At 37.9% G+C, this 27,141-nt stretch overlaps 1 protein-coding gene across 2 annotated transcripts in view; it reads right to left on the reverse strand.

Annotated features, from left to right (window-relative positions):
• ASAH2 (N-acylsphingosine amidohydrolase 2) overlaps window positions 1-27,141 on the reverse strand; it is an 88,220-nt gene that overhangs the window by 23,276 nt on the left and 37,803 nt on the right. For both annotated transcript variants that reach the window (XM_082604803.1, XM_082604802.1), the window contains 9 exons: window positions 26,110-26,196; window positions 23,833-23,937; window positions 23,620-23,701; window positions 12,570-12,685; window positions 11,191-11,285; window positions 9,475-9,514; window positions 8,584-8,679; window positions 5,805-5,900; window positions 3,301-3,447 (listed from right to left, as the gene is read on the reverse strand). In XM_082604803.1, coding sequence (XP_082460929.1) covers window positions 3,301-3,447; window positions 5,805-5,900; window positions 8,584-8,679; window positions 9,475-9,514; window positions 11,191-11,285; window positions 12,570-12,685; window positions 23,620-23,701; window positions 23,833-23,937; window positions 26,110-26,196 — 864 coding nt within the window. The remainder of the gene's footprint in view (window positions 1-3,300; window positions 3,448-5,804; window positions 5,901-8,583; window positions 8,680-9,474; window positions 9,515-11,190; window positions 11,286-12,569; window positions 12,686-23,619; window positions 23,702-23,832; window positions 23,938-26,109; window positions 26,197-27,141) is intronic.

Here is a 27,141-nt window from a genome sequence, read left to right on the forward strand (position 1 = left end):
AACAGAAGTTCCAAAGCTAGAAGAAAGAGAGAAAAGAACAAAAAACTTTTTGAAGAAATAATGGCTGAAAACTTCCCAGATTTGATGAATGTTACCTTATGTTCCTTGAGATCCAAGGAACTCAACAAATTCCAAGTAGGATAATCACAAAGTGATTCACATTTAGATATATTGTAGCAAACTAGTGGTAGACATAGACAAAAAGAAAATTTTGAAAGCAGCAAGAGAAAAGTGGTTCATTTCTTACAGAGAAATTACAATAAAATTAACAATTGACTTTTCATTAGAGAGTGAAGTACAGAAAGTAACAGGATAACATATTCAATGTAATAAAAGAAAAAAATTTTTCTATCAAGAATGCAGCGAAACCATTCTTCAAAGATAAAATAAATCCATTCCAGATAAACAAAGGCTGAGAGAATTTGTTGTTAGTATAACTGTCTTACAAGAAATACTAAAGGAAGTCCTTCCAGCTGAAAGAAAATGATGCTAGATGATAATACAAATTCTTAAAAAGAAATAAGGAGTACCAGAACTGGTAAATATGTAGGTAAATAAAAATTTTCTATAAATATACTTTTTCATAGATTTTCTTAATGTCTTTGAAAGACATAAGATTTTATAAAACAATAATTATAACACTATTATTACATTTACATGTAGATATAATATGTGACAATATCACCAAAGATAGGAAAGGGAAAAAAGATATTTGGGAAGAATCTTTTTGTATTTATTAGAATTAAGTTAGTATTATATTAAAGTAGGTTGTGATTAGTTAAGATGCATATTATAGCTCTGTGACGTGAGATATATATATATATATATATATATATATATATATATATATATATATATATATATTTGGTCTCTGCCCCCATTTCCTGGCACACAGCTCATAAAACCCTTGGAATCTCTGCTAATGTGTCTTTTGTATGCTATTAAGATGACTGGTGGCTGCAGACTTCTGCATAACCTCAGAATGGGGACAAACAAACCCTGTGATTGGAGGGTTAGAACTTTCAACTCCAACCCCCTGATCTCCAGGGAAGGGAAAAGAGCTGGAGGTTGAGTTAACTGCCAATGGCCAATGATTTAGTCAATCATGCCTACATAATGCAGCCTCCACAAAAATCCCTAAAGTATGCAGTTTGGAGAGCTTCCAGGCTTGTGAATATGTGGAGACTCTGGGAAGCTGGCATAGCTGGAGAAGCTCTGCATTCTTTCCCCCATACGTTGCCCTATGCATCTCTCCATTGGTTGTTCCTGAGTTGCATCCTTTTATAATAAACTGGTAATCTGGTAAGTAAACTATTTTCCTAAGTTCTGTGAGCTATTCTAGCAAGTCATTAAACCTGAGGAGGAGGTCATGGGAATCTCCAATTTATAGCCAGGCTGTTAGAAACACAGGTGACAACTTGGATTTGCCACTGGTGTCTGAAATATGTGTGTATGGGGAGTGGGAGGTGAGTGGGAGGCTGCAGTCTAGTGGGACTGAGCCCTTAACCTGTGGGATCTGTGCCAACCCCAAGTAAATACCATCAGAATTGAATTGAATTGTAGGACATCAAATTGGTGTCCATAGAGAACTGGAGAGTTACTTGGTGGGGGGAAACCGCCACACATCTGCTGTCAGAAGTATTGAGAGTGGAGTGTAAAGAGAAGAAACAGAGTTCTTTTTCAAGTCCCTAAAATAACTACCAGGAAAACAGCTAAAAATATACATAGTAAAAAACCAACAGAGGAATTAAAAAAGGACACTAAAACATTAAAAAAAACCCTAAGCATCCACCTTAAGAAATGCAAAAGAAGAAGGTGTAAGAAGAGCAAAATAAAATCAAAGCAAGCAGAAGGAAAGAACTGAAACACTAGAGCAAAAATCAGTGAAATGGAAAAACAGATAAAATCAATGAAGCTAAAAGATAGCTCTTTGAAGACATAAGTCAGCAAAATCAGGCAGAAAGAGGGGACATCATTATTGACCTTACAGAAATTAAAAGAATTATAAGGGAATATTATGAACAAGTTTATCCCAACACATTAGACAATTATATGAAATGGGAAAATTCCTAAAGACAAAGTAAACTGTTAGAAAGACACATAATTGACTCAAGAACAGAAAATCTGAATAGGCCTAAAACGAGTAAAGGAACTGAATTAGTGATTTAAAATTTTGCCATAAAAAGAAGCCCAAATTCAAATGACTTTGCTGGTAAGTCTGATCCAATATTTAAAGAAGAAATAACATCAATCTTTTGCATACATTTTCAGAAAATACAAGAGGAAACAGTTTCTACTCCTTTTTTGAGACCAGTGTTACCCTGATACCAAGGGCAAACAAAGACAACACATGAAAAGAAGACTACAAATGCCCCTCATGGACATGAGTACAAAACTCTTTAGAAAAATGTTTGCAAACCAAATTTAACAACATGTAAAAAGTATTATATACCATTACTAAAGGGTATTTATTTAATATCTTAAATCAACCAATACAATAAACCCTATTAATAGAATAAAAAACAAAAACCACATGATCACCTCAGTAGACACAGAAAAGGATTTGAAAATATTCAACACCCTTTCTTCATAAAAATTCTCAACAAACTAGACATAGAAGGGAATTTTTTTAACCGATAAAGGCATCTATAAAAATTCTAAAGAAAACATTATACTTAATGACTGAATACTTTTCCTCCTAACATTAGAAACAAGATAAGTATGTCCAGTCTTACAACTTCTTTTCAACATTGCATTGGAGACTCTAGCCAGTGCAATAAGGAAACAAATAAAAGGCATCCACAAAAGAAATTCAAAAAGGAATAAGTAAACCTGTTTTTATTCACAGATGACATTCTATACATAGACATTTCTAAGGAATCCACACCAAAAATATCTACTGGAACTAGTAAATGATTTAGCAAATTTGCAAGACACAAGATCTATATCAAATAGTAGTGGTAGAAATCCTACTTCATTTCTATATGCTTTTCCTATCCTTGACATATCATAGACAACTTTTCTATGCTACAATGGATGTTTCCAGGACTATCCCTTTAAAAAGAAAAGGAATAATTTGAATTTTAGAAATTCAATTTTCCACAATTACCAACTGAAAAATAAATACTTCCCCATTTTCATGTTTTCAGAGCCTCTGCAGAGATAAGAACAATTTTCTAAATTACTGCTAACAGCTTGTCCGAGGCATGATTTGAGGTAGGTGGTGACATTAAACAACATCTTTCCCCCCATCCCCACACAGTCTTCTGAAGGATCCCAAGACCTCTTTGCGAGTCTTACCACTCTGTATGTAGGGTTGGCTGGCTGCAGGACATCCCCAAAAGTTCTGCCTACGGGCGCTTTATCCACAGTATTAGGGATTAATGGGGCCATCAGGTCTTTGAAAAATGAAGGCTCTGGACCGCTGCTCAGATTGGCTACTGTATCCTAGAACAGAGAACATTTGCTTAAGAAGCATACAATGTAGAGTCGAGACCCTTTCCCCAGATCCCCAAAGATGCCTTCATTAAAGCAAACACATACACTCACTTTCCCACTCCCTCTCCCTCTTCCCAAGAGCTAACAACTGTAACAAAATGCAAGGGGAACTCTGCTGAAATAGGAGCTTCATTGTCCATAATTTAAACTTTTGTGACTAGAAGAAAGTGTCAGTCACAGGTAACGCTTTCACTCCCCTAGGCAGTATAATCTAGAGTTTAAGCTAGGAATCATGCTCCACGAGTTTAGATTCTGGGACAGCCATTCTTTAACTGTAGGACTCTGGACAGAAACACATGATAAGCCTCTGTAACATGACACTGTAATTATTCTTTTAAGGTTTAAAAAGTGTTGAGTCTCTCTTATCCAAAGTCACTACCAAGTTTTTTCCTAAATCCTTCTCTGTGCTCATTAAAGAATATAATAAATATATTTTTAATTTAAAAGTTAAGATCAGCCTGTATCATGACTGGTTTAATCTATACTTTCCACAAAATTTGCCACCTTTAATAGTGTCACCAAAATTCTAATCTCAAATTTTAAACAGCCCTCCCTTGGATTTGATGGATTTAATCCTTGCTTTATATGTTTAATCTTGACAGCAGCCACATAACCTACTCGTTATCATTCTCATTTTGCAAATGGGAAGATAGGCTTGCAGATACTCAGTGGGGTTTTTTTTCAAGATCACATAGATATTCTTAGACACGTAACTGTAAAATTCTGAAACAAATTTCCACAAAATGAATCACACTTTTCTTCCTAAATATCACTATAAAATTTGATGACTCTACTTCCACGGGAAGAGCTATAAACTTGTAATTGCATGAAAGTTAAACAATGGTTATCTCTAGAGATGGGTTAGAGGTTTATACTTTTCTGTATAATCTGAATATTCTACAAATAGTTAGCTTTTATGATGAAAAATAAAAATAGTTCTGTTTTTTAAAAAAGTATCAGACCTAAAATTGAAAATAATATTATGATAAAAAAATAACCAGATAATTAAAATATATCTGAAGTAAATACCTTGTACTGAAACTTCAAACACAGTCAATAACTAATTAGATGAAGACATATGAAATTGCCCATATTTCACTATTTTGACCTACAGAAACAGCAGTTTTGTTTCAATTTAATATATCCAAGCTCTTTCTTTGAAAGGGCTTTATTGTCTTTGCTATGCCATCATTGCCTCACAGCCTTTATTGGGGCTTATGTGGTTTTGTACAAGGGTCCATTTATCACACTCAAGTCCTTATCCTGCTTATTGACTAATCTTTTGACACCAGAGTGCAGCTTCATATATAAACTATATTCCAGAGGGAAGATTTACACAAGTGGAGTTCCTTTAAGTAAACTTAGGTGTACAGATTTTAGGTAGATACAATGTGTGTGTACATTCCAAAACACTGTTGCACTTTATCAAATCTAAGGCTCTATTTGTTTGTTTGTTTTTTGCGGTATGTGGGCCTCTCACTGTTGTGGCCTCTCCCGTTGCGGAGCACAGGCTCCGGATGCGCAGGCTCAGCGGCCATGGCTCACGGGCCCAGCCGCTCCGCGGCATGTGGGATTTTCCCAGACCGGGGCATGAACCCGTGTCCCCTGCATCGGCAGGCGGACTCTCAACCACTGTGCCACCAGGGAAGCCCATAAGGCTCTATTGATTATAATAACTACTATTATTTTTGAACCACCAAGAAAGTGAAAACATGCTACTAACTATAATTGTAAGATTCCTTTGATTGGAAGATATTCAGTTGGCCAAAAAGTTTCTTCAGTTTTAGGTAAAAATAAAAGACATTTTTCATTTTCACCAAGAACTTTATCAAACAACATATTCATTAACCGAATGAACGTTTTGGCCAACCCAATACATCCTAATTTCAGAGATGTTATAATATGGAAAATGGGCATCTCAGAACTGATAAACCACTCAATTCAGGAAGCAACTGGAGAGAAACTGACCAAGATTAGAGAGCACTGGTTCAACTCACAGTTATAGTAAGCTTGATCACTTCTCATCTCTGAACCTATTTGCTCATCTGAAAAACGGGGAAAAATACCTCCATACTTCACACGATGATTGGGAGGATAATAAGTATGAAAAAAGTGGTCACTACCAGAAGATGTTAACTGACTCTGAATTTATTTTACCAGTTTCACTTCTTAGAGATACCTCACAGCTACAATATTTTTAAATACAAAGATTTTCAAAGAAACTGAACACTCAAAGCTAAGGTCGTTTTTGCTCCCCTCTGCATCTTCCCACCCCTGAGACACACAAGCATACAATTTTTGATTACCGTAGCAATGGCCTTAGCAAGGACTCTGAAAAGCTGGATGTAAGCAGACAGAGTATGCGGTCCATAAATTGTGGATGCTGCCTCATACCGCTGAGCCTGCAGGAGAGGCAGAACAGAGTCTTGCACCATTCTGCATATTTCGATCCATTTACAGAGGTATTGCATTTTAGTGAGGGGTGATGACTGGACATCTTGCATAATCCAAACTGACATAATTCAAGACTACTTATGACAAAGGAGAGTGGGCATTTCCATCTACCAGCAAAAGTAAATGGCTCTCATCAACTACTTGTTCAAGGCAGTGAAGAATTCTCCTGGCTTATGCCATTTGGACCAACAGTCCAGTTAACCTGAAAGAGGGTAATAGCTCCTGAGTTTATGTCTATTTTAAGTACTTGTAATATAAATGTTTTCCCCCAAAGAGTACAGCAGGAGAAAAAAATGAGGAAAAATAAGAGTCTTAGTAACTCCTGGATAAACTGGGGGGGGGGGGTGTGATGGAACTATCTGGAGAAGGACATTTAACCCATCATAGAACTATAAAATAGAACCAAATACAACTCCTTTTACCTGAGTGCCAAGGCTTTGGTTGTTCCACAGAAACCTCCAATTCATCAGATCTAACCTGGAACTCATTAATCCAAATATATCAGCTTTCCCTGCAACATTCTTCATCTCAGTGAAGGCCATCCTTCCAGTCTCCCATGCCAGGATCATCTTGCAGTCAGCTTAGACCCCTCTCTCTCCTTCATCCTATATCCTATAAGTCTCCAAGTCATCATTCCTTAATATCTCTTGAATTTTTTCATTTTCCTCTTTCTTTACTGCTTTACCTTGGTCAAACCCTTAGCTCTCACCCAGGTCATAACTACAGCTTCTTAATCAGTTCTCTGCTTCTACACTTGCCCTTCCAATTCATTTTCTACACTGCCATCCTAGTGAGCTTTCTAAATCACAGATTTCAACAGAGCATTCCTTCTTCTAAATTCTACTGCAGTTCCCCAAAATCTTCCTTATTGAATCTACATAAAAGACTCTCCATCGACCTAACCCTTGCCTCCCACTCTAGCCCCTGTCTCATTACCCTCATCATGCTAATTACATGGTACTCAACTAATTATGGCCCCTTAAATATACTAAGTCTGCGCCTCTGGACTTTTGTGTATGTAGCTCCCTCAATATGGAACACCCTCCCTAACTTTTATTTGCTTAATTAGTCCTTACTCATTCTCAATAACTTGGACAAATTCTACATCTTTGTGAAAATCTGCCAGTCCCCAACTTCAAATACCCAGTCTAAACTGGTGCTCTTTCTCTTTGTTTTCATAACACCTTGTGCATTCCTTTCACAGAACTGTAATCATCTTCTTTCTTCTACGTCTTTTACTGGCCCATAAATTCTAGTGGTCTTGAGGACAAGGCATTGTTATGCCCAGATAGTGGCTAGTACAGTATCTCTCACAAAACATATCTGTTGACTGAATGAGTGAATTAATTAATTAATTAATACTAATCTTTTCATGTCCCTAACCAGGAGACAAGCTAGTAGGGGCTCCTAGCTTTACTTGCACCATGGACTACTTTGGCAGTCTGTTGAGGCCTATGGACCCCTTTCAGAGCAACATTTCTAAACACATAAAATAAAATACATGGATTGACAAAGGAAAACCCATTCAACTGAAATCAAACAACAATAAACTAATTTTGCGATAGAGTAATGTTTGTACTTCTGTATGATGCTACTGAATAACAAGATCTAGTAGCAGATCTAATAACTGCTGTGATTTTAAAATAGCAATGAGAGTAAAAGGTATTTCCAGATGTGCAGTAACTATTTGTGATATGAAAAATATTCATGGTTCCTACTGGTGACAAAAGTCAGAGGTACAGCTAATATTACTGTCATTTGTTGCCTACATTCATAATTGAAAGAAATGCTAAATGACAGTTACAGATAAATGAAAAAGTGGATACATGAAAACTTATTTGCATCTAAGTTTACCCCAGTTAAGAACCTTTATTCAACAGGATTTCCTAGAAGGCAGGGACCCTTCAGTAAAGTCAACAGAGGGCAGCAGGGCAGCCTCTACTGCTGGAATTACTGAGTATTTGTCAAGGGGTAGCCTATGTGCCATGGTATGCATTGCCAAGTTATACCTGCAGATGTATTAGAAACCATTAATTGTGGAACTCTACACTGTTTTCACGTTTTTAACTACTGTTGTTTAAAAGTACTTGGGCTACTTTCTGTACTATTTGTAAACAAAAACACATTACCAGTCAGCAGCCTCCCTAATTCTTTTGAGGCTCTGTTTCTTAATCTGTATCATGGATATAATAATACTCGACTTCAGTGAGGGCTAATTGTGAGGATTATGTAAGCTCACATTTGCAAGGTGCTTAGCCAGTGCACTCAATAAACAGAAACTATCAAAGGGAGTTTTTCCCAGGTTCTACAGAAGTTTAAGGCACCAGAAGCATTAAGGATAGAGTTAGGAATGTTGTATGCCATAACCCAGGCTTATTATCAGTGCCCCTGACAAAGTAATTTATTTCAGGGAAAGTGGAAGTCAGTGAGACTAGAATTTTGACCTGAACTTGGAAATGGTCAACCTAGAACTCCCAAATACAACCTCTGGCTTATCATTCTCTTACCAGCCCTAAAACAAAATCACCTCTCAAAAACACGATTGAGGAAGTCCACAAAGAAATTCTGCATTTGACGCAATAGGTAGACCAGGGTATAATTCATTTAAATGATGAGAACTTTTTATTTTACCTGGTATTCTTCATATGTGGTAATGTAGTGTGTATATACATTGCATAGACCCGAAATAACAACAGTCATATTCAACATCCCATAAGTTGCAAATTCCTAGGGGGAAAGGGAGAGTGCAATAAAATTACTCTTCATCTTATAGTGTATTATCATCCTACTTATACTTAACATACAATTATAAATATGAATCATTAGTGTAAGATAACTATCTTAACAATACTTTTCCTAATGATCAAAACTGCCTAGGAGTACAGGAGTATCAGAGGATCCGTTAGGAAAACTTAAAGCCATAACTCTGTACTATAGTTGGGTAAGTCAATGGATCTCTGAACATCTTAACGATTGCATTTGCAGATGCAGAATCTTCTTATTACCAAAATACAGATATTTTATCAATTTCCAAAAAAGTATAAAGGGAACATATTAGCTAACCATAGGAGTTATTGCCAGCTCCAAATAATAAGACATTTGTTGATTATGTCATCTTAGAACGATTTACAATACTTTCTGAATCTAAAGAAAATCACAAATATAGATAAAATACAGCATTTTTAACATGTGTTAGATTTTCATTTACACAGGACTCTAAGATACTAATGTACTTGGGGTCATTTACTACTGAATCCATAAAACCATTATCAATTTTTAAATTATTAGTACATAAATACAAATGAAACACTTTAATCTTACTATAGTTCTCTTATATTTTTTAAGTTTGTTTTTATGCCATCAATATTTCATTTTCACCTCCAGCCATTACTTTCAAGATGTGTAAAACTCTCGTCATCTTCACAAAGAATAATTTAAAAGGTGCCAGATCATAGGGATAGGGAATTCTTTTCTCTTTTCCAAATAAAAATGCATGGATATTTTATTTCATTTTTAATTTACCTCTTGAACTGCCTCCCGAAGTCTTCGTCCAGACATGGTCCTGAGTCAAGAAAACAGAATTATCAAAGTGTTTTCCTATTCAGAATGTACACAAGGTACCCAGAAAGATTTGTAGTAAAAGCCAAAATGTTAGCCTGGCTAACAGTAGTAAAGTGTATAGAAACAATGCAAGTTAAAGTTGAGCTTTTTTCCTCACTGCCCTATCTTCAAAACAAATCCTAAAGTGGAAAGAGACAACTTGAAGGAGGAAAACAGAATCAATGAATATCACTGGCAAAAGATCCCAATCACTTTCCATTCACTGAGTCAACAATAGGTTGCATTCTATTTAACAACAGCTGAGGCAAGTAGAGAGTGTATTGTTCCTGTCTACAAAGAACTTACTATTTCATTCATTCATTTAATCCTTCAGTAAAATATTGGACACCTACCACATACCAGACCCACTTCAAACTGCTAAGGATTCAACAGTATGGAGCTGACATTCTAGGGAGGGAAGATGGTCAACAAGCAAATAAAAAAGTGAGATGACAATAAGTGCTATGGAGAGTATAAAGTAGGAAAAGGATGAAAGAGAATGGTGGTGGTCTTTGTGGGGATGGTGGTGTTCGTGCTGACGCTGTAGTGATGTGGTGGTGGTAGGAGCGGTGGGGGGTAAAAACAATGTTATATCATGTAAGCAAGACTGGCATCTCTGTTAGAGTTTTGAGCAGAGAATTGAAGGAATAAAAGAGTTAGCCATGGGGATAAAGTTCGAAAGCCCTAAAATAGGAGCGTGCTTGGTAGTCTGGGAATGGCACTGAAGCCAAGGTGGCTGCAGCAGGGGTGATCAAGGGGGAGTGGTATGAAATCACATCAGAGAGCTTGCTGAAGAGAGGATCACATAGGGCCCTGTCGGATATTATAAAGGTTTGAGAATTTCTCTGGAAAGTTAGAAGCCATTAAAAGGTTTTGAGTAGTGACATGATTTGACTTATGCTTTACAGGGATTACTCTGGCTATAATGTTGAGGAAAGACTATAGAGGAGCGAGGGAGAAGCAAGAAGATGAGACAGGAGGTTATTGCAGTAAAATCCAGGGGAGAGATAATGGTGGCTTAGACCCAGGTTGGGGCCGGGGGATGGGGAGGGGAAGAATGATGGAAACTGTTGAATAGAACATACAGAATTTGCTGAAGGATTGAAAGCAGGGAAAATTGAAAGAGAGAGAATTCAGGGATGACTATATGACAGGGATGACTATATGAGAATTCAGGGATGACTATATGACAGGGATGACTATATGACAGGGCCCGAGCAATGGAAAGATAAAAAATTGCTACTTACTAAGACAGGAAATATGGCATAAGGAGAAGATTTAAAATATGTTTCCATGCTTCTAATACCTAAACTGATTGTTTCACAACCACTATGTTTTAATATTATTTAAAGTCTTTCTACTGACATAATAAATCACTGCATAATTTTATTGGAATGATAACTTTTCAAATTTTTCTGTTTACTTCAAGTTACCCACTAGTAATAGGCAGAGAGAGATTTATTCTTCAGAGGCCCCACCAAAAGAGGGTGGGAATATTTGTCACCATTGCCAAACATAGCACAGTAGGATACAAAGGAGTCAGTACAGAATTATCTGCCCATGATAAGAAGTGATCCCAACAGAAACACATCCACAACAGTTACACGTGTAACTACAAAATGAAAAGGAGGAACTTACGTAAACTCCCCAGGGATGGCAGTGATGGCCAAGAACCCAAGAGTAATAATCTGAACATCAACTATATCTGGGTGCCAGGGATGAGGTTTTGACAGCTAAGAACCAAAAGCATGAAAACTGTGTTAAGAATATTATTCTTTCTATCGTCAAGAGACTGACGCTGCTCATAGAAGTTCCTTTATTAAAGGATTTTAAATGTTTCCAGCTGTTTTGGGGTGTCTTATCCTAATATCATATTTTTTTCTCTAATTCATGTAGTATTAAATATTCTATCTATTCAATAGTAATAAGATGTAAATCTCATATACCAGTGTCCCATTAACCTGGACTTATTTTCTCATCAATGAAGTTTCTAGTGGATTTGTCATTGTGGAATCACAATGTGTAATAGATAACCAAGTGTTCTCCTATATTACCATGGTAACTATCCTTATACAAGATGAATAAGGAATTACCATCATTTGGAATAGCTTAAGTTAATGATTTCTTTTTACTTTAATAACACTTTAAATCTTCAGTTACCAAGTCTTGCCTTACTTTTTAGGTTTTCTCCAAGAGAACCTATCCTTTACCATATTCAGATTAGTAGAATCTTTCCCTCTATTCCTTTGTTTCCTCTTTTTCTTCTTCCTGGAGAATTTTATTTAAATATTAGAAAAACTCTATTTAAAAATTTTTTCTACATCAAAAATCCATGATAGTATGAACACTGGTATGAATATGAAAATCCATGTTCCAAAGAGTATTTAAAGAATATTGCTGGGCTTCCCTGGTGGTGCAGTGGTTGAGAGTCTGCCTGCCAATGCAGGGGACACGGGTTCGTGCCCCAGTCCTGGAAGATCCCACATGCCACGGAGTGGCTGGGCCTGTGGACCATGGCCACTGAGCCTGTGTGTCCAGAGCCTGTGTTCCACAACGGAAGAGGCCACAACAGTGAGAGGCCCGCGTACCGCAACAAAACATAACAAAACAAAAGAATATTGCTTTAATTAATAATGTTGCCTGAGTTGTGAGAAAATAACGTGAGATATTTTTCTCTGCAAAGAATTCTGTGTCCACTCCTATCCTGGAGTCAACATAAACAAATCCTGAATAAGAAAAATGTTAATCTTATTCTTCTTTTTCCACTGTTCTAATTGTTTCATTATTTACTATAGATGTAAAAATCTAAGTCAGTGTATTTAATAATCATCATGACCCTTATTTCTTAGAGTTAGACTTATAGCATCCATATTTTTTAATATTAAAAATTTGATATGGGAACATCTGAATAACACACAGATCTACTATTCAACACAGAGCTACTATTCATATCTGATAACTCATAAATGTAAAAATAACGATATACTAATTTCACCATGATAATCAAAATGTATTACCTCTCCAGTATGAAGAAGGATTGGCTTTGGTTTTTGGCATTCTTTGATATCTTCAGATGGCTTGCCCAGGAACCGATCCCGAAGACTGTCCCAAAATGGATCCCCTACTGTTGTCCCTATTAGGAATGTTATGATTAATATGATTCCAACCCTCTGAAAAATATCATCATTTTGACAAATGTTGTACAACAATGCTTTTAGGACTTTGAGAGATTTTATCAAGGTTGTTGTTCAATGATTCCAAACAGTTTGCATAATAGAAGAGGCAAAATTTCCAGTACATCCTAAAGTAGGAGCCACTGTTTAATTAGACCCTCAGTGTGGTTGATAGAATAAAAGAATATATATGTTCTACCACCTTAATTTTTTTATTGCTCTTTCTCAACCATTTTGCAAATAAAAAAAATATGATATAATTAAATGTAGGTCTATGAACTGAATCACCTTTTTCTTATTTTGAAAACTATAAAAAAAAAAACCCTCCAACTTGAAGTACCAGTTGTTTGACTTGTGATCTCTAAAGACCCTCTCTTGAATCTCCACTTAATTATGTACACACACACACACGAGCAATAAAAACAACCATCAAGCATAACACCCATAATCTGGGGAAAAGCTATGTTACCTACAAAACCTAAGAACATAGAATCTATAATCCATTAGGAAAATATAACAACTATGAACATATATGGACCTAATAACAGAGTACAAAAATACATGAAACAAAACTGACAGAAATGAAGGGAGAAACAATCAACAATAATAGTTGGAACTTCAATAACTCACTTTCAATAACAGATGAAAAACAAGTGAGAAGACCAATAGGGAAGTATAAAATTTGAACAGCACTAGAAGCCAACTAGACCTAACAGATACTAACAAAGGACTCCATCCAACAACAACATGATATATATTCTTCTCAAGTGCATATGGAACATTATCTAAAATAGACCATATGCTGGCCATAAAACAAACCTCAATAAATGTTTTAAAGTATAAATAATACAAAGTATGTTTTCAACCACAATGTAATGAAATTAGAAATAAATAACAGAAGAAAATTTGATAAACTCACAAATATGTGGAAATTGAGCAACATGATTATAAATAGCTAATGTTCAAAAAAGAAATCAAAAGAAAATATAAAAACAGTTTCAGATGAATGCAAATGAAGACACAGTATATCAAAACTTATAGAATGCAGTGAAAGCAGTTCCCATAGGGAAATTTAGAGCTTTAAATGCCCTTATAAAGAAAGGAGATGACTTCAGCAAGATACCAAAGTAGAAGATATCAGTTTTCATCCCCCCACAGAATACAATAATTAGCTATCCACAAAAGAAAATAGCCCTGGGAGGGCTCGAGAGTCCAATTAAAAACCTACAGCAACACAGTGGAGCAAAAAACAGAATAACCACATGAAAAGGATCACTGGGAAGGTTGGCTTATCTGAGACATCTCAAGATGGCTAGGAACAAAGAAGGGCAGAATCAGTACCAGCCACATAATAGGTGCCGTCATTTGCTGCAGTGTCCTGCTCTGTAGAAGACCCTGGCAACCCTTGCCACTGAGAACCTTAACAGCTTCTGCAACAGACTCTCTACAGATTTCATGAAAGAGGACCCTGTTTGTCAGTGCAAACCCCAGAAGCCTGCTCCACAGAGACACCAGCAGATTGTATGACTAAGGTAACCAATGATGGATTAACATGGATCACTGGAGAGAGATGTGCTGCTGTACCTCCCTCATGAGGAGCTGCTGTTCCACTGCCCTGGAGTCGGGGCTGTCAGTCCCCCACCCCCAAACCCACACATGCCCTTGACCCCAGAGCCATGGGTGTTCCATGTACGCCCATGTTTCAGACCCCAACTTTGTGACCATGCTGTGTTTTTCCTGGGCTCCAAACCCCAGACCTGCAGCTGCCCTGCAAATACCTGTATCTCAGGCACTGGAGCCACTGCAAGTGGACCTGAACCCCAGAATAACTGTCCTCTGCAAATGCACGTGTTCTAGTCCCCAGCTCCATGGCTGCCCCACATGTGCTCGTACCTCAGGCACAGAGCTTCTGGTGAGCCAGTGCCCTGGACCCTGGAGGCATGGTGGCTCCACAAGCACCCAAGCTCCAGATCTCAGGTATGTTACTGTTACGTGGATGCAACATATCAGACATCAGTGTCACCACCACTGTGAGTGTACCTGAAGCCAAACATAGCACCAAAAGTGATGCCCTTGGCCATGACATCCTCCAAGGGAGAAAAGGATGTCAGGATGTCCCCAGCAGACTTCACCACTGAAGATCACAACGGCACTCACAGCAGCTGCAGATACCCTTAGTATTGGCCTTTGAGGACGCATGCAATCTTCACCAGTGATGACCTAAGCTGACAGAGCTGCATGGAGACTATGCCACTTGGGCTGCCCTGGAGCTGGAACAACCACAGTCACCCAGTCAATGTCTGCAGCCACCCACAGGTAAAGGCCTTTCCCCACCAAAACCATTCTGTAAAGTCTGGAAGAAGTGACTGATCCATCAAATGCACAGACAAATGCAATTCTACAAGAGACAACAAAAATCAAGGAAACATGACATCACTAAAGGAACACAATAATTTTCCAATAACTGACCCAAAGAATTGGAGATCTACAAATTGTCAAAGAAGAACTCAAAATAATTGTGTCAAAGAAGTTCAGCAAGCTACAAGAGAACACAAATATACAACTTAACAAAATCAAGAAAATAATTATGGGGCTTCCCTGGTGGCGCAGTGGTTGAGAGTCCGCCTGCCGATGCAGGGGACATGGGTTCGTGCCCTGGTCTGGGAGGATCCCACATGCCGTGGAGCGGCTAGGCCCATGAGCCATGGCCGCTGAGCCTGCGCGTCCGGAGCCTGTGCTCCCCAACGGGAGAGGCCACAACAGTGAGAGGCCCGCGTAACGCAAAAAAAAAAAAAAAAAAAAAAAAAAAAAGAAAATAATTATGAACAAAATGATTGTTCAACAGAAAGGAAGAACCATAAAAAAGAACTAAACAAATTCTGGAGCTGAAGAATGCAATGAATGAAATGAACAATGCAGTAGAGAGCATCAACAGCAGATTTGATCAAGCAGAAGAAATAATCTGTGAACTCAAAACAAGTCATTAGGAACTATTCAATTAAAGTGAAAAAAAATGAAAAAGAATGAAGAAAGCCTACATGAATTATGAGACATAAAATGCCAAAGGGATTTCTTCAAGCTGAAATGCAAGGATGCTAATAGCCCATAAAAGATATGAAAGAACAGATATACCTCATTTTCTTGCACTTTGCTGATATTATGTTTTTTTGTTTGTTTGTTTGGGGTTTTGTTTACAAATTGAGGGTTTGTGGTAACCCTGCATTGAGCAAGTTGATCAGTGCCATTTTTCCAACAGCAATTGCTAACTTCATGACTTTGTGTCACATTTTAGTAATCCTCACTAGATTTCAAACTTTTTCATTATTGTTATATTTCTTATGGTGATCCCTGATCAGTGATCTTTGATGTTACTACTGTAATAGTTTGGCAGCACTACAAACCACATCCATATAAGACAGTAATTGATAAATGTATGCGTTCTGACTGCTCCACCGACTGGCTGTCCCTCCATCTCACTTCCTCTCCTTAGGCCTCCCTATTCCCTGAGACACAACAATATTGAAATTAGGCCCATTAATAACCCTACAATGGTCTCTGTGTATTCAAGTGAAAGGAAGAGTTGCACATCTCTCATTTTAAATCAAAAACTAGAAATGATTAAGCTTAGTGAGGAAGACATGTTGAAAGCCATGATATGACAAAAGCTAGATCTCTTGCACCAAAGAGTCAGCCAAGTTGTGAATGCAAAGAAAAGTTCTTGAAGGAAATTAAAAGTGCTATTCCAGCAAACACACAAATGATAAGAAAGTGAAACAGCCTTATTACTGATATGGAGAATGTTTTAATTGTCTGGATAGAAGAGCAAACCAGCCACAACATTCCCTTATGCCAAAGCCTAATTCAGAGCAAGGCCCTAAATTTCTTCAATTCTATGAAGGCTGAGAGAGGTGAGGAAGCTGCAAAAGAAAACTCTGAAGGTAGCAGAGGTTGGTTTATGAGCTTTAGGGAAAGAAGCCATCTCCATAACATAAAGGTTCAAGGTGAAGCACCAAGTGCTAATGTAAAAGCTGTGGAAAGTTATCCAGAAGAATAAGCCAAGATAATGAATGAAGGTGGTTACACTAAAAAACAGCTTTTCAATGTAGGCAAGACAATCTTCTTTTGGAATAAGATGCCATCTTGGACTTTCTTAGCTAGAGAGGAGAAGTCAATGCCAGGCTGACTCTCTTGTTAGGGACAAACATAGCTGGTCACTTTAAGCTGAAACCGATGCTCATTTACCATTCTGAAAATCCTAGGGCTCTTAAGAATTGTGCTAAATATACTCTGCCTGTGCTCTATAAATGGAACAACAAAGCCTATATGACAGCATGTCTGTTGACAAGATGGTTTACTAAATATTTAAACACCACTGTTGAGATCTGCTGCTCAGGAAAAGATTCCTTTCAAAATATTACTGCTCACTGACAATGCACAGGTAACCCAAGAGCTCTGGTGAAGATGTACAAGATTAATATTGTTTTCATGCTTGCTAACACAACACTCATTCTGAAGCCTGTGGATCAAGGAGTAATTTTGACTTTCAAGTCTTATTATTTAAGAAATAAATTTCATAAGGCTATAGCTGCCATGGACAGTGATTCCTCTGATGGATTTTGGAAAAGTCAATGGAAAACTTTCTGGAAAGCATTCACCATTCTAGATGCCATTAAGAACATTCATGGTTCATGGAAAGAGGGAAAATTATCAACACTAACAAGGGTTTGGAAAAAGTTATTTCAGCTCTCATGGATGATTTTGAGGGGTTCAAGACTTCAGTTGAGGAAGTAACTGAAGAGGTGGTGAGAACAGCAAGAGAACTAGAATTAAAAGCAAAGCCTAAAGATGTGACTTAACTGCTGCAATCTCATGATGATAACTTTCACAAATGAGGAGTTGCTGCTCATGAATGAGCAAAGAAAGTGATTTCTTAAGGTGGAATCTTCTAATGAAGATGCTCTGAAGACCACTGAAATGACAACAAAGGATTTAGAATGTCATGCAAACTTAGTTGATAAAGCTGTGGCAGGGTTTGAGAGAACTGCCTCCAATTTTGAAAGAAGTTCCACAGTGGGTAAAGTACTATAAAATGCATTGCATGCTACAGAGAAATCACTTGTGAAAGAGTCAATCAATGCAGAAAACTTCATCATTGTCTTATTTTAAGAAATTGCCACAGTCACCACAACCTTCATCAACCACCACCCTGATCAGTCAGCAGCCATCAACATCAAGGCAAGACCCTCCACCAGCAAAAAGATTATGATTCTTTGAAAACTCTGCTGATGGTTACCATTTTTAGCAATAAAAGTATTTTTTATTAAGGAATGTACATTTTTTAAGACATAATGTTATCACACACTTAATAGACCACAGTATAATGTAAACATAACTTTTATAAGCACTGGGAAATAAATAACAATATAATAATAGTAGGGAACATCAATGGTCCACTTTCAGAAATGGTTAGATCATCCACACAGAAAATCAACAAGGAAACATTGGACTTGAATCATATCTTAGACCAAATGGACCTAAAAGACACATATGGAACATTCTACCCAACAACAGTAGAAAACACATTCTTCTCAAGTGTGCATGAAACATTCTCCAGTATTGATCACGTAGGGTCACAAAAGAAGCCTCAGCAAATTTAGAAAATTGAAATCATACCAACTATCTTTTCTGACCACAAAGACATGAAACTAGAAATCAGTAACTGGAAAATCCACAGATAAGTGAAGATTAAAAAACATACTCCTGAACAACTAATGGGTCAAAGAAATCAAAATGAAATCAAAAATACCTCAAAACAAACAAAACAAAGATGGAAATACAATATACCAAAAAATTATTGTATAGAGCAAAATAAGTTCTGGGAGTGCAGTTTATTTTGATAAACCCCTACATTAAGAACTAAGAAAGATCTCAAAAAATCAACCTAACTTTACACCTCAAGGAACTAGAAAAAGAACAAACTAAGCACAAAGTTAACAGAGAAAAGAAATAACAAAGATCAGAGTAGAAATAAATGAAATAGAGACCAGAAGAACAATAGAAAAAAACCACAAAACGAAGAGCTGGTTTTTGAAAACACAAAATTGACAAATCTTTAGTTAGACCAACTAAGAAAAAAAAGAGAGAAGCCTCAAAAATTTCCAAAAATTAGAAATGAAAGGTAAGACATTACAAATGACACCTCAGAAATAACAAAAAGATGACTATAAGCAATTATACACCACCAAATTGGATAACCTAGAAGAAATGGGTAAATTCCTAGAAACATACAAACTGCCAAGACTAAATCATGAATAAATAGAAAATTTGAGCAGACTAATAATGAGTAAGAAGATTGAATCAGTAATCAGAAACCTCTTAACAAAAAAAGACTAGGATCAGATGGTTTTACTGGTGAATTCAACCAAACATTTACGGAAGAATTAATGCCAGTCCTTCTCAAACTCTTCTCAAAAATTGAGGAGGAGGGAATACTCCCAAATTTGCTTTATGATGCGAACATTACCCTGATACCAAAGCCATATAAGGGCACTATGAGAAGAAAAAAAAAAAGGCCAATATCTCTGATGAATATAGAAGCCAAAAATCCCAAACAAAATACTAGCAAACTGAATTCAATAGCACATTACAATGATCATGCACCATGATCAATGGGATTTATTCCTGGGATGCAAGAATGGTTCAAAATATGTAAATAAATAAATGTGATATACCACATTAATAGCATAGGAGTGTTCTCCCTTTTCTCCATGCCCTAAATAAATAGGAAAACAACCATGTTCAAGGATCAGAAGACTTAAAATTAAGATTACAGTACTCCTCAATTTAATCTACAGATTCAATAAAATTCCAATCAGAATCTCAGCTGACTTCTTTGTAGAAGTTGACAAACTGATTCTAAAATTTAAATAGAATTGCAAAGGACTCAGAATAGCAAAATCAATCTTGAAAAAGGAGAACAAAGTAGGAGGACTCATATATCCTGATTTTAAAACTTACTACACAGCAATAGTAATCAAGAAAGGGTGAAAAAAAAAAAAGAAAGGGTGATACGAACCATGGAATACTACTTAGCTATAAAAAAGGAATTATTTTTCTTTTTTAAAAGGGTGATACTAGCACAAAAAATAAACACAGATCAATGGAATAGAATTGAGAATCCAGAAATAAGACCATGAATCTATGGTCAACTGATTTTCAATGAGTGTGCCAAGACCATTCAATGGGTTAAAAAGAAATAGCCTTTCAACAAATGGTGCTGTAATAACTGGATAGCCACAAGGAAAAAAATGAAGTTGGATTGTTACCTCACACCATATATAAAAGCTAACTCAAAATAGCTCAAAGATCTAAATATAAGAGCTAAAACCATAAAACTTCTAGAAGAAAACAGGGGTAGGTTTTCATGACATCAAATTTGGCAAAGGATACTTAGATATGACACCAAAAGCATGAGACACAAAAGAAAAAATAGACCATTTTGATTTCATCAAAATTAAAACTTTTTGTGCTTAAAGGGACACAATGAAGAAGGTGGAAACACAACCCACAGTAGGGAGATCATCCAAAATGGTGGAGTAGAAAGACCATGAGCTCACCTCCTCTCATGGCCACACCAAAATAACAACTATTTACAGACCACTTATGGATGGAAAAGACCAGAACCTACCATAAAAGATCTTCTATAACAAAAGATATAAAGAAGGAACCGCAGTGAGATAGGTAGTCAAGACCCATACTCTCTGGGTGGGTGACCCACCAACAGGAAAATAATTACAATTTCAGAGCATCTCCCCAAGAAGCAAAGGTATTGAGCCCCACATCAGTGTCCCCAGCCCAGCATTCCTCTGCCAGGAAGATGAGCCACTAGAACTTCTGGCTTTGAAGGCCAGTGGGGCTTACTTGTGGGAGAGAGCTGTGGGAAATGGAGATTCTGCTAATAAAGCGTGCACACAAAAATCTCACATGCTCCAAGACCCAGCTCAGAAACAATAATTTGAAAGGAGCCTGGCTTAGACCTACCTGCTAATCTTGGAGAGTCTCCCAGAGAGACAGGGATCAATTGGAGCCCACAGACACTGGTGGCAGCCATTTTTAGGAGCTCATTCTACCACATACTATTTTGGATCCTCCCTCTAGCTTATTAGCTCCAGGACTCAGCTGTGCCCGTGCCCACCAACCCACAGGCACCAGTACTAGGACATTTCAAGCCAAGTAACTAACTGGATGGGGACACAGTCCCACCCACCAGTAGACAAGGTGCCTTAAGGCCCCCCCTGAACCCACAGCCAACCCTGGACACAACCCTGCCCGCCAGAGGATGCAGGATCAGGCCCCACACACACCAGTGAGGCAGACACCAGACTCAGGACAATGGTACCCCTGCAGCCTGCAGACTCAGCCCACCCATCAGCAGACCAGCACCAGCTCTGGGACTAGCTGGGCTCCGACCCTGCCCATCAGCAAGCCAACACAAGCTTTAGGACATCCTGGACCTTGCAGCCAGCCATGGCAAGAATCAGCCTCACCCACCAGCAGTCTGACACCAGCTCTGGGACCCTGGGCCCTGTAGCCAGACCCCAGGACTCAGCTCTTCCTGCCAGTGGGCTGGCACTAGCCCCAGGACCTAGCTTCACCCACCAGTGGGAAGACACCAGCCCAGGATCTCCTTGACTCCAGCTCTGTCCACCAGTGAGCTAGCAGTAGCCCAGGGGCCACCTGTGGGTCTGCAGCCAGCTGCCTCATGACCCAGCCCCACCAAGCAATGGTCAGCAGCCTCTGCACAAGGCAGGGCCTGGCATCCAACCAGACCCGGGGCGGGTGGTGGAGCCAAGCCTACGAGACCACCCACAGTAGTCAGCCCACCACAACAGAAGGACCCAAGCAGCCCAGCTAGCGGGCATCCCCAGAGCATATATGGGACCCATAAGGAACTCTTTCAACTCAGTAATGAGAAGATAAGTAGCCCAATTTAAAAATAAGAAAAATATATGAGCAGACATTTCTCCAAGGAAGAAACACAAATGGCCAATAAACATGAAAAGATTTTCAGTATCACTAATCTTCAGGGAAATGCAAATCAAAACCATAATGAGATACCACTCCACACCCAGGGGGTAGCTAGAATCAAAAAGGAAGATAAAAAGAAGTATTGGTGAGGATGTAGAAAAATCAGAACCTTCAGAACTACTGATGAGAACGTAAAATTGTGAAACAATTTGGTAAGAGTCTGGTAGTTCCTCAAATGATTAAACATAGAGTTATCATATGATCCAGCAATTCCACTTCTAAGCATATACCAAAGAGGAGAGATGAAATCATATGCTCACACAAAAGCCTGGACATTAATATTTATAGCAGCATTATTCCTAATAGTCCAAAAGTGGAACAACCTAAATGTCCAGCAACTGAGGAATGCATAAACAAAATCTGGTAAAACCATACAATGGAATATTATTCAGTCATAATATAACATAAATGAACTTATCTACAAAACAAAAACAGACTCACAGACATAGAGAACAAAATTTGTGGTTGCAAGGGGGAGGGAGGTGGGGGAGGGATGGACTGGGAATTTGGGATTAGCAGATGCAAACTATTATACAGAGAATGGATAAACAACAAAGTCCTACTGTATAGCACAGGGAACTATATTCAATATCCTGTAATAAATCACAATGGAAAAGAATATGAAAAAGAATGTATGATATGTATAAATGAATCACTTTGCTGTACAGCAGAAATTAACACAACATTGAAATCAACTATACTTCAATAAAACAATTTTTTAAAAGGAAAAAAAAAGTACTGAAATACTAATCCATGTTACAACTGGGATGAACCTTGAAAACATGATGCTAAGTGAAAGAAGCCAATGCAAAAAGCCACATTTCTTTTTACAATTCCATTTATATGAAATGTCCAGAACAGGAAAATATAGAGATAGAGAGATTAGTGGTTGCTTAGGTCTGGGAGAGATGGGGACTGTGTTGTAATAGCTAAAGAGTACAGGGTTTCTTTCTGAGGTGATGAAAATGTTCTAAAGTTGACTGTGGTGATGGTTGCATGTATCTGTGAATATACCAAAAAACCACTGAATTATACACTTTAAGTGGGTGAATTTTATGTTTTGTGAATTATATCTCTATAAACCTGTTAACAATTATTTATTTTAGAACATTAGACCAAACTAGATGAAATATTACCAGGAAAGATGATGCCAACTATATCACATTACAACTGTATTTATTAATTTAACTAATGGTTCCAAAATATATATATATATATACAAAAGACAAGAATTAAATAAGCCAAAATATTGCCTGTAGGTGATACTCTTCCATTTTTTTTAACTTTCTCTACTTGCCAGTGCATGTTATCACAGTGAGAATCAGGATAAAAGTATAAAACCTATAATAATCCGTTATAAATTCATGGAAATACACACAGGAAGAAGACCCAGGACCACATGCTTTAGGTTCCTAAAAGCTTCTGTTCTGAGGAATCTGGGCTCCAATAAAGGAATCTGGGAAAGAGACACTAACAACCAGATGGAAGGTCCAACTCATACTGTTGAAGTTACAATGACACTCCCGCTCTGCACCACTCCAACTCCACCCCAGCTCCAGCCCAATTTAATACTATTCTTTCATAGATTGAAATGCAAAGAGAATCTCTGATTCTATTTGAATCAGTGGAAAGCTAAATTATGAAAGATACCTACCCCTGGGAAATATGTACAAACCTGGAAAGCCTGCATACTCGCAAATTTAAAAAATAAAAATAGTAAATGTATTGGTTACATTAAACCCTGTTAGGGAACAGAACCCTGAAGTTCAGAACCTGGAACCATAAATCACATCAGACTGCACCTCACCCTGTGTAAAATTGACGGTTCCAAATCCATCAATTGTGCCAGCTGCAAAACTGTAGCCCAAGGCTGGTTTACATGTTTTTGCCTAAAGGAAAAATTTTAAAAAACAAAACAAAAATGAAACTTAAAAAAAGAAACAGAAGTTGAACTTCAGTAATGAGATCAGCCCAGAGCTTTACCCTTGTGGCATAATCAGTGTGACTCAGTGACACTTACTGTGTGTGTAGAATTGAGCCAGACGGTGACGTCCGTCATATTCACCCACTGATGAGCCGAAGCCAGTGGCCCAGTTACCTCCTGAGAGGCGGAGGCATACAGTTCCTAGAAAACACACACAGCCTTACCATTAAAAGCAAAAAAGTTAAAATGAATACCAGAAACCGTACCTAAGAAGTGCCAATTTGGAAAAGAGTCTTTCAGTCAAGTTTTGTTTTGCTGAGATGCGCATGCTCTGTCTAATCAGACAGCAAAACAAAACTTGACTGAAAGACTCTTCTCCTGTAGCTTCCCAGAAACTTGAAGGCCCTGAGAACATTGATCTGTGTCTTTTTCCCACAAATATGAAATTCCAGTGATGCAGGCTATGGTACAAACGCTCCAATCTCACTAGAAAGACAGTCAAGAAAATTTAAGGTTAGGAGTAGGTGGGCCAAATTACCTTCTTTGCCAGAACAAGAGTGCATCCATGGGGATTCTCACGGAGTTTTCCCTCTCACAGCCCTTGAGTCCTCTGGCAGGGCTGGTGCCAAAGGGGGGCTTGAAAGTCTTCAGGACCCACTTCATCTGCATCTGTTCCCCCACCCACTGTTCACCTTTGGATGTTCTTTTTTTTTTCCAGTATGGTCAATTGATGCTTTTTTAATCTTATGGGCAATGTGAGTCAAAATATATTTAGGAAGGTTTGTTTGTATTGATCTGTATCATACAGTAGAGGCAAAACCTGCTTCAGCACCAATACCTTTGCCTGACACCTAACTCATTTCTACTCTATTGCCATGTCAGTTTCCACAGCCACATGGGAACGCTCAAGTTGTCAATAACACTAGCTGCAGCCTGTGTCTCCTCATTAAGAGGGTAGTTGTGCCTTGCTGAGAAGAGAATCCAGAATGTGGGACAAACCTCTATGTCGACTGGGCTCAGAATGGTAACAAAATTTCTGATGCCAAATTGTGTCAGGGGTGCACACCCTAAACAGAATCTGTTAATTTAGAACAATCCACTGATAATACCACAGTAATTAAAAAGAAACTGCAGCTATTAGGTTGGCTGGTGTCTGATGTTTTTAAGGTGTTTTTGTTCTTCCTTAATTGCTCCTGAAACATTTTAGAACCCTTGAGACAAAATATTTACACAAACACCCTCTCTCAAGCCCATGCTCACTAAAGGTAGGGGTAAGCTATAAAAAGGAAGAGATTTAACTATCTTTGTCAGAGATGGCTCGGCTCAAAGCTATCTTTTGTCTTTTCCATCAGAAATGTCTCCATAGGAGCTGATACAAAATATGTAAGCAAAATGGAAGATAAAATTTAGAAGAAGAAGGAGGGTAGAGTAACTTGTAGTAAGCTCACTGGAGACCAGATTCTCTCTTCATCAAAAAATCTTTTAAAAAGAAAATGTAAGATGGATGATCTTTCCATATCAAAAAAGACCAGGGACTAATTTGAATCCAAATTGCAAGAATTGGCAGTGGTGCCACTCAGCTTTATCTTGTCACCAAAGGAAAAGTTAAGAAATGGTAGGGCTTCCCTGGTGGTGCAGTGGTTAAGAATCCGCCTGCCAATGCAGGGGACACGGGTTCGAGCCCTGGTCCGGGAAGATCCCACATGCCATGGAGCAACTAAGCCCATGCTCCACAACTACTGAGCCTGCACTCTAGAGCCCGCAAGCCACAACTACTGAGCCCGTGTGCCACAACTACTGAAGCCCGCGCGCCTAGAGTCTGTGCTCCACAAGAGAAGCCACCGCAGTGAGAACCCCACGCAACGCAACGAAGAGTAGCCCCCACTCGCTGCAACTAAAGAAAGCCTGCGCGCAGCAACGTAGACCTAAAGCAGACAAAAATTAATTAATTAAAAAAATTTTTTTAAAGAAAGAAATGGTCAGGTGACTTGGCAGGCCAAGGCCTGAGAGACTTCTGAGAATTTGGGTCAGTCTGGTTATATCTGGTCAAACCACATGAATTGAAAACTTTACAATCTATCATCCACCGCCTGAAGCAAGCATTCTGGCTGAAAGAGAATGTTTCCTGATTACTTGCTTTTAAATGTACTTCCCGTAAGAAGCCAGACACAAGCAGTCAGAGAGAGGTTCCTGTGTGGTTTGTGAAAACAACCTTCCTGGTTGACAATAAACAGCATTCAGTTTTCCAGACTCCTTGGTGCAGCTTAGGCTCCTGCTGTCTTCCTTATAATTACGGACTTCCTGATGAACAATGTCAGTGGATTTTAAAGCATAGTTTTGAATGAAGATGAAAGAAGCGGGCCCACAGCTTACCTTTGCTTTCTCATATATTATCCGTCCTATGATTTGTGTGCTGTCAAGCATATCCTGCCCAGGTCCCATAGCAATGCACATGCTAGGCTGGAACAAAATGACACAAGATGTGTTCTTAGTGAAATAAGCGATTCTTTTAAGGAATGGAAAATGACAAGTGAATCTAAGCAAATAGAATTTTTTTAAGCCACATTCCAGCATTTCTTTTCAGGTGTTCTCTTAATTTACAGATTATGAGAAGCAAAATCATTCACGGAATTAGAGCAATGAATCTTGCTAGAAAACATCTATTCTAGAAACTTACTTTTAAAAATAAGGAAACTGGGGCTCAGGTGGGTTAGATTTACTGAAGATTATACAGGTAGCTAATATCTGAGCTATTACCTAAAGCCAGGACTTTCCATTTTCTGCACATCTTTCTCTTTGCTTGTTCCTGCCTATGGCACTTGCTCATGATTGCCTTCAATTGAAACTCAGTTAAAATTATATTGGAACAACTAGCTGACCCTCTGGAAAAAAATCAGTAAATACATCTGGCTCTATATTTTACTTCTTAAACCAGAAAAATTTGCGAATGATCGGATACTTAAATATTATAAATGGCACCCAAAATGTATTAAAAGAAAATATGGATGAATATATTCTAAAGTCTAACGATGTGAAAGGCCCTTCTAAAAATTATATGGAACACAGTTTGACAGTTTAAACATTTTAAACATCCATATCGGGAGGAAAAACATAAGTAAGACTGAAAGATAACTGATAAATGGGGCGTTGAGGGATGAGTTTGCACAGTTTATGACAAACTAAGACTTTAATATATTAGGAGCTTTAAAAAGTCAGCAAGAAAAAAATACCCTTATTAATACATTTTGATTCATTCATATTGAGTTGGGTATTCTCTTATTTGTAGTAAAAATCATCACATTGTATACCTTAAACTTAGACAGTGTTGGATGTCAACATATCCCAATAAAGCTGGAGAAAAATAAAAGCAAAAAAAAAAAAAAGCATCCTAATGGATAACACCAT

The sequence above is a fragment of the Mesoplodon mirus genome (genome assembly GCF_964341445.2).
Source record: "Mesoplodon mirus genome assembly, chromosome: 2".
Classification (NCBI taxonomy): Eukaryota; Metazoa; Chordata; class Mammalia; order Artiodactyla; family Ziphiidae; genus Mesoplodon; species Mesoplodon mirus.